The 14298-nt window shown below is 39.5% G+C and overlaps 2 protein-coding genes and 1 pseudogene across 2 annotated transcripts; all 3 read left to right on the top strand.

The window, feature by feature from the left end:
• Nucleotides 1-2070: 2070 nt before the first annotated feature.
• LOC116195835 (scopoletin glucosyltransferase-like) lies at nucleotides 2071-4175 on the top strand. Its single transcript, XM_031525220.1, has 4 exons — nucleotides 2071-2428; nucleotides 2539-2851; nucleotides 2955-3414; nucleotides 3487-4175. The coding sequence occupies exons 1-4, from the start codon at nucleotides 2177-2179 to the stop codon at nucleotides 3938-3940; spliced, it is 1479 nt and encodes a 492-aa protein (XP_031381080.1). The 5' UTR covers nucleotides 2071-2176; the 3' UTR covers nucleotides 3941-4175.
• A 136-nt stretch (nucleotides 4176-4311) lies between these two features.
• On the top strand, nucleotides 4312-6989 carry LOC116195838 (annotated as a pseudogene).
• A 4178-nt stretch (nucleotides 6990-11167) lies between these two features.
• LOC116194072 (protein IRX15-LIKE-like) lies at nucleotides 11168-12799 on the top strand. The gene is made up of 2 exons (XM_031522785.1): nucleotides 11168-11936; nucleotides 12319-12799. The coding sequence occupies exons 1-2, from the start codon at nucleotides 11285-11287 to the stop codon at nucleotides 12603-12605; spliced, it is 939 nt and encodes a 312-aa protein (XP_031378645.1). The 5' UTR covers nucleotides 11168-11284; the 3' UTR covers nucleotides 12606-12799.
• Nucleotides 12800-14298: the final 1499 nt, after the last annotated feature.

The raw sequence follows: 14298 nt of genomic DNA, 5'->3' as shown, positions 1-14298 counted from the left end.
GTCCCGATCTCACAATGAAAATCACTACAAAATACTGACCTGACAGTCACAAAAGACCACGATTAGTTCCTGTCACCAGTAAGCACAAAAAGAAAATCCATACACATAAGGATAAAGTATTTACTTAAAATATGCCAAATCATTTCTTCCAAAAAAAAAAAAACAAATCATTGTATATCAGGGGGGCGGCTAGACACTAAAAAATAGCCCATATCCATCACGATAATGACCAAAGACAACTCGAACTCCCCTTCCTGCAGCCTCCTTCAATTAGTATTTCTTCGCCCAAAAGCCTCTATATATATAATTATATATATACACCCACGCCCAAATATACTGAAATCATCATCTTCTTCTTCATTTTCTTCTTAATTTCGGTAAAAGTCTTGGTACATATCACAGATTCATCAGCAACTATGGCCAGTGAAAGTACATAAAGACTCGAGAATTATACATAAATATTATGTTTTAAACACTAATAAAGACTCTATAGATTATAAGCGAGTAGATATTTTATAAATGATGACATACCTTTTGAAATATAATAACAAGAACATTGAGATTTTCGAGGCAACAATATCGAGAATCTTTTGAGTCTTCATAATGAAATTATAAAGGAGAAAAGTTTTAGAGAAAAAAGGGAGTTAAAACGATTTCTTTATGTCCATTGGAAAATTGAAAGGTATATATAGTAGAAATAGACGCATCTCTTTGAATAGTCGCATCTCTTTATCAATTACATCCTTTCACCAGAAAAATATTTAACCAAATATGAAATAGTATTTGATGATTAATTTTTTTATACTAATTTAACTATCAAATTTATCTTTTTATTAAATTATAATTTCTCTTTATTTTTCCGATCGGATATTTATAGTTTTATATTATACTAAAGAAGCTATAATTTTCTAATAAAAATAAAAAAATTTAGTGACAAATCATTTAGTCCTAAGGGATGCAAGGGCCTCTTGAAATATTATTTGAAAAATTATTTCCCTTGTATTATTTGAATGTAGGGACATTTACCATAATATACAATGCTTTCATGAATTAATTTAGTTTTGTTAATTATGTAAAGGAGCAAATTTGTACTATTATTATTTAAGTAAGGGAAAAAAATATGAAGAATAGTTGGAGAAATACCTCATGCATTTATTTTTACTATTGAAAGCATAAACGGGTCCAAGAAACAAAGACTGTGTGAAATTATCAGATAACGAATATATGATACATCAAATTTTTGAAATTATAAATCTATATGAAAAAAAGACAAACGTACCTGCAAGAGAGACTAACTTAGTTGAAATGGATATGAGAGGAAAAAGTAAAAAATTAATGAAAAAAGAAAAAAAGTTGTACATAAGCATTATGAAAGTATGTGACCAAAAGAAACGAATCTAAAAGGGTGTAACAAAAAGTGACGAGAGTATAAGAATATTTTTAAAATAATTAAAATAAGAAAAACTCATTTTACTTTTATATATATAATATAATATAGTATAGATATTGTTGCAAACATGCAAAGATAGATAATGGCATGTTTCAAACAAATTAATTAAATGAAGCATGGGTGTTACACCCTCTGTATAAACTCTCATTGGAACCAATTGATTCAAGTGCCTCGCCATTTGTTCCTTTAAAACAAAGTCACAGGTTGGAGTCTTGTAAATAGAAAAAATTTACATCGGGAGATATTTACCCCTTAATGAACCGATCCAGCTCGAACTGAATCAAACAGACTTTTTACGCTTTCGGATATCGGGTGCATACAACTTTATTTAGTTTCCTCAAGGACTATTCCCGACCTCATAATAGGACTTACCCACAAAAAGTTAATCTGGCGTTAAAAAAAAAACCGCTTTCTGTTTCTGTCATGACTTAACAAGAAAAGAAAAGTTGCATACGCATCACAATTACTTAAAATATATCATTTCTTGTAAAATATCTCTATTCTCCCCGGGGGGCGGCTAGACACTTAAAAATTCATCACCACAATTTGACAAAGACAAGCCGAACTCACCTTCCACTCTCCTTCGATTAGAATTTTCTTCACCCAAGAGCCTATCCTCGAAGAATCTATCCATATATATATACCCACGCACCGCGCAAACTTCGTCATCATCTTCTTCATTTTCTTCACAATTTCAGTTAAAATTCTTGATACATATCAGTAACTATGGCCAATGAAGGTGAGACTAATGATACAAAAAGCACCACTTCAAAGCTCCACATCTTCTTCTTCCCTTTCCCGTCCAAGGGCCATACGATCCCGATGATTGACATGGCGAAGCTCTTCTCCTCGAGAGGAGTTAAATCGACCCTGATCTCGACCCCTCACAATGAGCCGTCGTTTCTGAGGTCCATTGAAAGGACTCAGAAGCTTGGGTTCGACATCGGCGTTGTCACTGTGAAATTGCCCCTAGAGAAGGTACGAACAAGCTAGCGGCTGTTGTGTATGCTTGGCCACTGCTTGATGATCCACTTTGAGTTCCAAGTTTTCTTCAAATGTAATTTTATCATCCAACCTTCCATGTTCAGGTGGGCTTGCCCGAGCACTGCCAGATTTTGGATTCAACCAATTCACCAGATATGATCAATAAGTACTGGATGGCCATAAGAATGCTCGACAAGCAGCTCGAGAAGTTGATAAAAGAGCACTGTCCTGCCTGCGTGATCACTGACACCTTCCTCCCTTGGACAGTCGATGTTGCTGCAAAGTTTGGGATTCCGAGGCTTGCTTTCCATGGGACGAGCCACTTTGCCATGTGTGCTTTGGAGTGTACGAGGCTCTATAAGCCGCATCTGAACATCTCCTCCGACTCCGAGCCTTTCGTGATCCCAAACTTCCCAGGTAATAGTATATATTTTGGTGCATATTGTAATATATTGCCAAGTCGATAGAAATTTTCTTAATGTTTTTTTTTTCTTTTTTCTTTGCCTGACGATATAAACAGGGGAGATCACGATGACAAGAGCTCAACTGCCAGATTTTATCAAGGAAGATACAGAGTTTTCGAAACTCTACATTGAGATGATGGAGTCGGAGCTCAGGAGCTATGGAGTCATCATGAATAGTTTCAAGGAGCTCGAACCCGTCTACACAGATCACTACAGGGATGTCTTGGGAAGACGTTCGTGGCGGGTCGGTCCAGTTTTATTGTGCAATCAGGATACCGAGGACAAGTTGCAGAGAGGGACCAGGGCAACCATTGGCGAGGACAGCTGCTTGAAGTGGCTGGACTCGAGGGAGGCCGGCTCGGTGGTCTATATTTGCTTTGGGAGTAGGACTGATTTCAGTGCTTCTCAGCTCCATGAGATAGCCGAGGGGCTTGAGGCTTCAAGGCAGCCGTTTGTTTGGGTGGTGAAGAAGGATGAGAGTGTTGAGGAAGGGAAAGAGGAGTGGCTTCCCCAAGGGTATGTACTATTACTATAATTATATCATCACTATTTCATGTAATCTAATGAAATTTTGTTGTTTATATATAGTTATGAAGAAAGGATGCAAGGGAAGGGCCTCATCATAAGGGGGTGGGCACCCCAAGTGCTGATTCTACACCACAAGGCAGTCAGTGGATTCGTGACACACTGCGGATGGAACTCAACCCTCGAAGGTATCACTGCAGGGGTGCGCATGGTGACATGGCCGGTGGCGGCGGAGCAGTTCTGCAATGAAAAGCTCATAACCGAGGTGCTGAGAATCGGGGTCCCCGTGGGAGCGAAGCAGTGGATGGTTAAGGTTGGGGACAGTGTCGAGAGTGAGAAGGTGGAGAAGGCAGTGAAGAGAATCATGATCGGTGACGAAGCAGAGGAAATGAGGGTTAGGGCAATAGAACTTTCGAAGATAGCTAAGAAAGCTGTGGAGGAAGGAGGATCTTCTCATTCGGATCTCACGGCTTTGCTCGAAGAGCTGAAGTCCCCTAAGAAAGTTGGTTGCTCATAATTAATTAGTCGAGAGCATTAGCCCAAAGATCGTATTTAGATCTAGTAAATGGAAATGAAAAGGTAAATAAAGGGCTATAAGAAGTTCCATTGAAAATCCAACTCGAGACCTCTTGGTTCGAGACGAGGGTACTCTTCTCGAAATCTCAAAGGTATGCTGAATTGGAATCTCATTGAAAAGTTCGCCTGTAAGAGACCAGTTAATCAATCATATTAATCCTTTTTTTTTCTTTTCTTTTCCTAGGTTTTATTAATCTTATTATTTTATATGACTGTTATAAATTTATATGCTCTTTGAATGACAAAAAAATTGATTGATCTTTTTAAGCCGTGTATCGACTTGTTTTGATAAAACTCATAGCATAAAAAGTTGATCAGACAATTGCAGAAGATTGAGACGGATCCCTCAAATACTACCAAATGACTACACATAAAATATTTCTCCATGTGAATGACAACGAAGATTAGTTGAACTTGAATTGTCCTTCCTTTATTTTACTCAATCAACTCTGGCGATCACTAATGTCATCTGTGGATTGAATTTTCTCCACCTAAAAGACTTCTCCTCCAAGAGTCAGATTATATAAATCTATATCCACGCACACATACACTTCATCATCACCGTCTTCGTCTTCCTCTCAAGTCCAGTAAAAATCCACAGACTGATCAGTAACTATGAGCATTGAAGGTGAGACTAATGGTACCAATGACACTACTCCAAAGCTCCACATCTTCTTCTTCCCTCTCTTGGCCCAGGGCCACATAATCCCAGTGATCGACATGGTGAAGCTCTTCTCCACGAGAGGTGTTAAGTCGACCCTGATCACGACCACTTACAACGAGCCCTTGTTTTTGAGGTCCATTGAGAGGACTCGCAAGCTTGGGTTCGATATCCAAGTTGTCACCCTGACATTGCCCCTAGAGGAGGTACGACTTGCGCGTGGGGACTATAGATATGATAATGCCTCTTCATCTATACAAAGACGTGTTTGCCATTGATTAATTGTGAATTAATTGAAGTTACAAACACACGGTTCTTGATGGGTTAATATTGCAATTATATATATATATATATGGCCCTCATTAATCCAATAAGTTGTAATTATCCGAGACATATAAAGGGATAAGAAGAGAGCTTTTGAAGCTCACGGCAGTAGAGTAGCAGGGCTGAATTGCTCAGCACTGCCGCTGCTTCTTGTGCTGAATCGGAAGCCAAATCGGCTCCGTTTGCAATTTTCCGAAAAGCCCAAGACGACTCCAACACCCCATCTTCCGTTCGAGAGCTTCTTCCCATTGTGTGGGCAGACCATAGGAATGAGTTCGGACCGAGGATGGAGCACGCCTTGGTGAAGATCGTGTTCGTGCGGGCGAGCTACGGGCTGGACGCTTGGACGGCTCCTACACTGACATCTACGGGACTATTGCTTCAAGAGGAAATCCTCGAGGTAAACTCCTCGTAGATAATTGTTTCACATTATCAAAGTCGATGGAGGGGTGTTACCACGGCCCAGGATAGGATTCCGGGTTTGATCCTTGTATGTTTAATCAGTAAAAGTTTTAAACTATCGATTTCTAACGCTTCCGCTAGCTAAATCCGACAGACATATATCATTCGGTGCATATGGAATATACTTCCTAGCAACACAAGTGCTCAACTCCCAGATACTTTCAAGGAAGAAACTGAGCTCACAAAACTTCTTCAAGAAGATGATGGAATCGGAGCTCAGGAGCTACAGAGTTGTCATGAACAGCTTCTATGAGCTCGAACCTATCTATGCAGATCTCTACGGGGATGTCTCAGGGAGGCAATCGCTGGGGGTCGATCTGCTTTTTCTGTGCAATCAGGACATGGAGGACAAGAAGCAGAGAGGGAACAGAGTGGCCATTGGCGAGGATGGTTGCTTGAAGTGGCTCAACTCGAAGGAGCCCGACTCGGTGGTTTATATTTGCTTCGGGAGTATGAGTACGTCTCAGCTTCATGAGATTGCTAAGGGGCTCGAGGCTTCCGGGGAGCAGTTTGTTTGGGTGGTGAAGAAGGATGACAGTGTTGAGGAAGGAAAAGAGGAGTGGCTTCCCCAAGGGTAAGTGCCATTAAATTAAGCAGAGAATACTAGTTTATATGAGATTTGAGTATAATTATCTATCGGCTCAAACTTTTGCAACTACTCTAGGTCCGGTGGATGGAAATTTGACAACTACTCTATGTACCTCCAGGTAGAATATTAATTTGATTAACAATATTGATATATCATGTGTTTCTAATGGAATTTTGTTGTTTATATGATCTTATATATAGTTATGAAGACAGGATGCAAGGGAAGGGCCTAATCCTAAGGGATGGGCTCCCCATGTGCTGATTCTTGACCACTGGGCGGACGGTGGATTCGTGACGCACTGCAGGTGGAACTCGACCCTTGAAGGTATCTCATCCGGAGTGCCCATGGTGACTTGGCCGGTGGCTGCAGAGCAGTTCAGCAATGAAAAGCTCATAATCGAGGTGCTGAGAATCGGAGTTCCGGTGGGAGTGAAGCGATGGATGAGACAGGTCGGGGACAGCGTCGAGAGCGAGAAGGTGGAGAAGGCAGTGAGGAGAATGATGGTGGGGGAAGAAGCAGAGGAAATGAGGGTCAAAGCCAGAGAACTTTCGAATATGGCTAAGAGGGCTGTGGAGGAAGGAGGATCTTCTCATTCTAAACTCACGGTTTTGCTCGAAGAGCTGAAGTTTCCCAAAGTGGCTGCTCATTGACTTAATTATTAGCCCAGAAATGGTAATGGTTTATCAGAGATGACATGCATGGTTGTCTCGGGTAGAGTGCAGAGAAGGATTGTGGCCAGTGAAAAGGAAACAAATGCGAGGAATGAGTTTTAGTGCAGCTGCTAGCACTGAATCGGGATCAAGATTCCTGATTCAATTCTTACCTTTGAAACTAATTATGTGTCCTCACCATTTGATTTGATTTCCTATCCTTATATTAGATCCATGAATCTCCTCTATGATAAAAAAATAATAATAATAATAAAAGACAATTGTTAAAATGATTTGATAATAATCATATTGAATTGAATCGCGGATATTTTTAATTTATTGTCTACGACTAATTCCATTCCAGTAATAGCTTATGTCCGAAGGGGAGTAGTGTATAATTTGAACTTCAATCAGTATGACTGGTTATTTCTAGTTTCATCAAAGAAAGAGTCAGCTCAGTAAGGTGGAAAAGTGACAGTGACTTATCATGAAACACAATCTAATGATGTGGATAAGAGAAAATGATTTCTCATTTTTTTTTTCTATATTTTTTTCTTCTATCTATTTCTTTCAAGATCTATGGGTCTCTTTAATTAATAGTGATCGGAAGAAGAAAAAGACATGGATAATATATCCACATTTTCCCTATAATTTAATTTGACTTGCTGTTCTGTACACCAAAAGTCAATTAAGGACTAAAGCAGAGTTTGAAAGACGGGGTATAAGATGACGAACATTTTCTAATTATAAGAAATAATTAAATATTGTCTTACTGGCATCAGAATTACCTGGTGAACAAGAAATCGATTGTATACTTGTCGAACACGATGAGGAAGAAGCAATAAGAAACTTTGCTCATCATGTCCAATTTGAGGTAAGAAACTGAATCTTGGACTTGTCGAGTCGCATGCAATATAAAAAATCGGAACAACACAATTAGTGTAGATTTATTGCAGATGCTTGGCCAGTAGAGTGATAAGGTCTTTAAATTTCGACAATTCATCTCCTCACTTTCGATATACCAAATATCATCAAACCATGTGCCATTAGGGCCGTTGAGCTATTGACTTCTCGCATGGCGGCCGGGAAAATAAAGCTTTGCGCGCGAGTGACCCCATCCAAAGAGAAAACAGAGATTAAACTCATCAATGAGGGCTTCCCCACAACAAATGGTACGCACAAGTGATAGAAGGTGATCACAAATTAAAGATACCAAAAAGAGCCAAAGATGATTATTATCAGTTCTGAACGTTTCCAAAGTCCAATAGAGACCATTATTATGACTAACTTTAGCAAGAACTGGGAGAGAGTAATTAGAACTTAGAGAGCATAATGTCCGGTAAAAAACAGCTTTGTGTTGACCAACGGCCGACAACACTGCATCAATTGCGGAATATACAATAGCTCGCGCTCACTGCTCGTTTCATGTAATATGCAATATCTAGCATATGTGCCTGGCTAGTAATTGTATTAGGCTTACTATATTATCCGATATAAGTCCGCAGAAGCACGACCTAGTCAGCCCGAGGTTAGTGACGACCTGGGTCAGACCCCAGTGTAGCTTGTAGACGGCACACCACCTAAACTTGGGCATGGCAGTTGGACTGCTTCAATCAATGTAATGTCCTAGAAATAGTTTCCGGAAATGGCCCGTCACAACCATCGTCATCACTGGATCTCAAGGTTCGGGACAAGATTCGAGTAGCTTGCTGATTAGAGACGGTTCTCACCGTGTTTTATCCATATACAACGATGTCGATGCCATTGCAAACACAAGGTTCTTTTTTTTCTTTTTGGTGGAAACACATAATAATTTTCCCAATTTTATTTTGCTTTTTTGGGGTAATGTATTGTACAGTATGAATCAATAATTAATTCACTGAAAAACCGGGCCATGCCAAAATTTATTTCCCATGAACTTGTCTGTCTTCACTATCACCACTTCATCCACCCAATTCCAAGCAATACAACACAAATCTTGCCTTTGAGAAAGACGCCGGACCGGATTTTTCTCCAGTCAAGCCGCAATTCTCACCTTTTAGCTTGAAAAACATAAAAAAAAAAAGGGAAAGCAACAATTTTATTATTGATAAGCATGATGATGTTGGGCTAAACTAGTCATAAACCAATTATCCCTCTCGGGAGCGATCGCTGCACGATCTTATCTCGTATTGCGGCATGAAAAGTCTAACATAATCGTGAAAAACAATAAAATGACTGTAAGATGAGCATGCAGAAAGTGGCCGTGATTTTACTTAACTGCAAAATTCTTTTATATATCAACTGCACCTCGTCACGTGATTTTAAAATATAACCTTTACCTTTTCATATAGAGGAGGAAATCTTATCACATAATGATCCTCTACCATCACTGTACATCCCTGTCCACAATTTTAAATTTCCCAATTTCTACACTACGTCATCGTAACAAGTAATTATTTTTCGAACTTATAATTAAGTGGGACGGAATCAAACAACAAATATAATAAATGCAGATTGATGATCTTAAAATCTCGAGAATGGCCTGGCCCCGACTCATCCAATCGCGAATTAATTCTGGTGGGGCCCATATTCCCACAGCATTTTTTTACCCCTGACCATGTCGTCCGGTTAAATTTTTTGGTCGTTTTCATCCTTGAAACTCGCGTTGTCTTCTCAATTTCCTGCGCAATTCCTCTCTTCTCTAACTTTTATACATATTGTCTCTCGCATCCTCAATGTTTCACATGTTCTGACCCCACTGATGTAAATATATGTAGAAGAGTCCATAAAACCAGCTGAAGCTAAGGCAATGGGAGCTGCTGAGCAGGAGGGAAAAGGGGGCAAATATAGAGGTCAAGAACCGATTGCGGACTCGATTTATCAGATCAAATGCAACTAGCTACATTATACGTGCAGTGTCCAACACACATATCTAATAAGTCACACATTTGATCGAGGAGAACAAAGTGATCGGTACATCATAGATGTAACTCGAGATGGTAAAAGAATATACCTTTTTGGGTGTACGTGTATCTGGGTGAAAGAATACACATTGAGGCAAGAGCATTCATATATACTTATACACTTATCATTTATGAATATGTGAGAATTAGGAAATTATATATACTCAGCTTATTTTGAGGGTCTTTTCAGATCGTTATTTTTGACATAAGAGAATAAGAAATAAACGAAATGAAATCCGTGTGCAAAATGATAGCATTTTATATGACGATTTCTTTAGGTTCAAACTTCACCCAAAAGAAAAAAACAAAGAAAATTACAAGAACGGATCTATACAATTCTGGAAACTTGAAACAAACCAAAAGAAACAAATAGTTATCAACATTAGGAGGCAGCAGATTGTATAGCTATTTCAATTCATTCATTATATTGTTCTCCGTACCGAGTAACATACCTAGAGTGACTTATATCATCTTATAGATCGTGTGAGCTGAAAGTTACAATGCCCCGATGTCTTCAGAAAATTTTTGATACAAATGCACATACGTATAAGTTTTTTTTTTCCTTTCTAGATGTAAAGGAGACTCATGAATCTAGCACAAAAAAAAAATTATATTAACTAATAAAGGGCAATTTCACATCGAGTATGAAATCTAAAATCTCTTAGTTAATAAATTCTCTTTCATATCATATATTATTGATTTTCATAAGAGTTTATAAATAAACCCATCATTCTAAAATCTCTTAGTTAATAAATTCTCTTTCATATCATATATTATTAATTTTCATAAGAGTTTATAAATAAACCCATCATTCTATGTATCAATACACGCATATATGCGGGGAAGGCCTTTACAGTCGATTGCACCATGCGTTCAAGATAAATGTTTACTAACAAAGAAAGTAAAGTAAACAAATTTCAAAATAATTTACACATATTTCAAAAAAAAGTTATAAAACAAATTATTTTATATTTGTCCATATTATTTATTCATATTCATTTATAATTATGAATTTTCTTGATATATCAAAGCAGATTTCTTGAGATTTGAGATATCTTTTCACATTCAATGTATTAAATATCCTATAAATAAATAGATGAACTGAAAATACATTTTATGTATAATCTTTCTAATCGTTTTAATTTTCATACTCTTTTCAATCATAAATGACCTCTACATATATTACAAGTTAAATTTCCCTCTCTCCGTAGGTATATAAATATAAGTTATTTACAATCTCACTTACGATTTATATCCATATATCTACCCGGTAGTCGGTATATATACTCTTACTTACATTTATTAGTGGCGTATGTATATTCGGTTACGCGCGAGTATCGATTGGTTTCTAAATAGTTCACACAATTTCAAAAGAAAATAACTTCAACTTTTTAGTACAATACCCAATCTTTACTTCCAATTTTAGTAATTTATTTAATTATATAGTATAACTATTTTTATTGATTGTGCCATAGAATCTAACATAAATCGCGACCAATAAATAATTGCCCTTAAAGGCAAACAAAATAGAAAGGGAAAGGAAACCATTATGTTGTAGCCAAGGAAAATAAAATCTCAGTTCAAACTTTCAAAGAATTCTCGAATTCTTTCACTTCTCCTCTTTCTCTCTCTCTCTTACTCACAACACTCAAAAATGAAAATCTCAAACACAAATCTCATCCTCTTCCATCCCTCGATCCACAAGCAACCAACCCACACCTCCATCCCCCGCCACCTATGGCTCCTCTTCTTCCTCACCTTCTTCACCTTAGCCTTCACCCTCACCCGCCTCACCGCCACCTCCCCGGCCCCCCGCTCCCCCGCCCCGACCACCCTCCCGCCTTCCGTCTCCGCCGCCCTCCTTCACTATGCCGCCGCCGCTGCCGCTGCCGCTACCGCTCCCAACTCCACCCGTCCCCATGCCATGACCCCCAACGAGCTTTCCGCTGTCTCCTCGGCCATCCTCCGCCACCCCAAGCGTGGCCAGCTCAACCTCCTCATCTTCGGGATCGTCCACGAGACCGTCCTCTTCCACGCCCTCAACTTTGGCGGACGCACCGTGGTCCTTGACGAGAACGAGTACGCCGCCACCAAGCTGGAGCAGCAGTTCGAGGGGATCGAGGCGTACGATGTCCAGTACATGACGAGAGTGAGCGAGACGCAGACCCTCCTCCAAGAGGCCCGGGGACTGGCCAAGGCCGACTGCCGGCCCGTCCAGAACCTGCTCTACTCGGAGTGCAGGCTGGCTCTGAACGGGCTGCCCAACCACATCTACGAGGTCGACTGGGACGCGATACTGATCGATGGTGAGCTCTCGATCGATCGATTCGAATGAATAAATTTACGCCTTAATTTAGTCCGGGTCACGAATCTTATGCTCAATTGGCTTATGATTAATTCTGGGTGGATCATTATTTTTCAACCGAATCAGCCCCACCGGTCTTTATCACTGTCCTTTTACATTACCTCGACGTAACTGACGGTAACGCATGAAATGCAGGATTAAAATTACCATTATAACCATATCTGCTATTGGTCTCTGTAAACTGCACAATGTCATATTCTGAAGTAACGTCGGGTAGTATTGTCATTTCACTCGAGGGATAGATATTTCAATTAAGGAGCTGCATTTCTTGCTAACTGTATGCATTCACTTTTATGGCACGAATTCAATCTTCTTTTCAACAGGGCCGCGGGGACACTTGCCGTCCGCACCGGGGAGGATGTCAGCAATTTTCACGGCGGCGGTACTGGCCCGGAGCAAGAAGACCGGCGGTAAGACGACGCACGTGTTTGTTCACGATTTTGATCGGGAGGTGGAGAGAGTGAGCGGCGTGGAGTTTCTATGCCCAGAGAATTTGGTTGAAACTGTCGATGGGCTGGCCCATTTCATCGTGGAGAGGGCGCCAAATCATAGTTCCAGGTTCTGCAGGAAACGCACATCTTCTTCTTCGTTGCCATTCTCGGCCTCATAAGTTGCTGCCCGGCGGCCATGATGAGGAAGATGATTGAGGAAAGAAGTGTTTCGTGACTAGATTAGTAGGCAAATTTGGTAATGCCCAATCAAATTGTATTTTACTAAACTTACTATATAGGTTGAGTGTGCTTAAAAACTGCTGTAAAAAGATGATGAGAGGAATGAAAACTTTGGTCTTTAAAGATTGGGTTGTGACTGCGATCATTGCACTCTTGAATTTGATGGTCCAAAAGGGAGATTACGGATCTCTTTTACTATTCGCATCCACCTTGCCAATAATTGGAGAAAATAAAATGTAGTGTCAAAAAAAAATTAAGAAAATGATCTCATATGGCACTCGTAGATTGGACGAGGTCATCGTGTAAATTAGCTCATGTTCCATCTCGGTTATTATTGATATTACAAACTCTTAAACAATCATACCTCATATTGACTTGGTGAGAAAAAATTAATAGAACATATTCAATGAAAAATAATTATGACAATTATTCGAGTGATTAATACTAATTTTCTTATTTCATGTAATTTAATTGATTTTTCTCAAGTAATATGGCATCTAAAAATTTCTCATTAAACCTAATGTAATCACAAATAAAACGAGATGTAAAATGCATATTCTTGTAAATTAGATGTGATGAATCTAAATTCAGTATCTTTATAAATTTTCAAGACATGCGAGTTCAAAAAAAATTAAACATGGCCTTTTTATTTGTATGTATTGCGATTGGTCAAGTGTCCATGTGCCGATTGTCACACGATTGAATAATTTCTAGAAATCTCGTGTCTAGGTTTAGCCATGGAGTTGATTTTGAAAGACAAATAGTAATTAAGGAGGAGGAGAAGAGCTGAAGGAAATATACATAATTTCCTTAGATGGCTCCTTAATTGGCTCCGCCGATTTTCCCGTCATTTTTGAACGGATGAAAAGAAAATGTAAAGACCGGGGGGTGGGGGTAGAAAGAGAGAGAGAGGGAGTGTCGGTGATCGCGGGAAGGGGACCCGTGGGGAACAGTAGCATCACTTCTTCTTTAAGATTTCCTGTCGGGGCGCGTGCGATGCACACCGCAGTAGGAACCCCGAAAGTGCGAGAGGGAATGGAATACGTACGCACGTACATTTATGTTCCGTTTGATTTCGCGATTAAAATTACAAAAATTTTAATTTTAACTCAACACGCTACACAATAAAAATACATATTTCTCAAGTTAAAAATTTTAACTTTAATTTTAACTCAACACACTACGCAATCATTTGTTCTTTTTCACAATTAAAATTAAAGTTACTTTAATTCTGAAACTAAACGCACTATTACTCGCCATGCGGGGAGGAATTACGCCTCGCGTCGCGTGCGATCATGACTTACGGGCAAGATTTTGACACGTGTATTGTACCTTATCCTTAAGGAATTGGGAGTAACACTTGTCGGAAGGATTAGGAGTGAACCTGCTGGACTGAATTGCAATTATCACATGTTTACGAGCATGCAGTCTCATTGCATGGCAATTAACCAACCGCGTGCTATCATATATTTGCGCTTGACAGCGGTTGACTTGGACTGTTCCCTCCCTTCCCTACTTTATTCTTTGCAACAGGAAGGAAGAAAGAAATCACGTGGTTCACGTGAGTGAATTGTACGGTCGGGAAAGAACGCAGAAGAAGGGTGGGTGGGCCGTGGGAGGGGGGGGGGGGGG

The sequence above is a fragment of the Punica granatum genome, chromosome 2 (genome assembly GCF_007655135.1).
Source record: "Punica granatum isolate Tunisia-2019 chromosome 2, ASM765513v2, whole genome shotgun sequence".
NCBI classification, from domain to species: domain Eukaryota; kingdom Viridiplantae; phylum Streptophyta; class Magnoliopsida; order Myrtales; family Lythraceae; genus Punica; species Punica granatum.
This window is presented reverse-complemented; position numbering and strand designations above follow the sequence as displayed.

Coding starts and splice junctions, on each gene's coding strand:
- LOC116195835 (XM_031525220.1), top strand. CDS start 2,177: ATGGCCAATGAAGGTGAGACTAATGATACAAAAAGCACCACTTCAAAG. Junction 2,429..2,538: donor TGAAATTGCCCCTAGAGAAG/GTACGAACAAGC, acceptor TTCCATGTTCAG/GTGGGCTTGCCCGAGCACTG. Junction 3,415..3,486: donor GAGGAGTGGCTTCCCCAAGG/GTATGTACTATT, acceptor GTTTATATATAG/TTATGAAGAAAGGATGCAAG.
- LOC116194072 (XM_031522785.1), top strand. CDS start 11,285: ATGAAAATCTCAAACACAAATCTCATCCTCTTCCATCCCTCGATCCAC. Junction 11,937..12,318: donor GGACGCGATACTGATCGATG/GTGAGCTCTCGA, acceptor TCTTTTCAACAG/GGCCGCGGGGACACTTGCCG.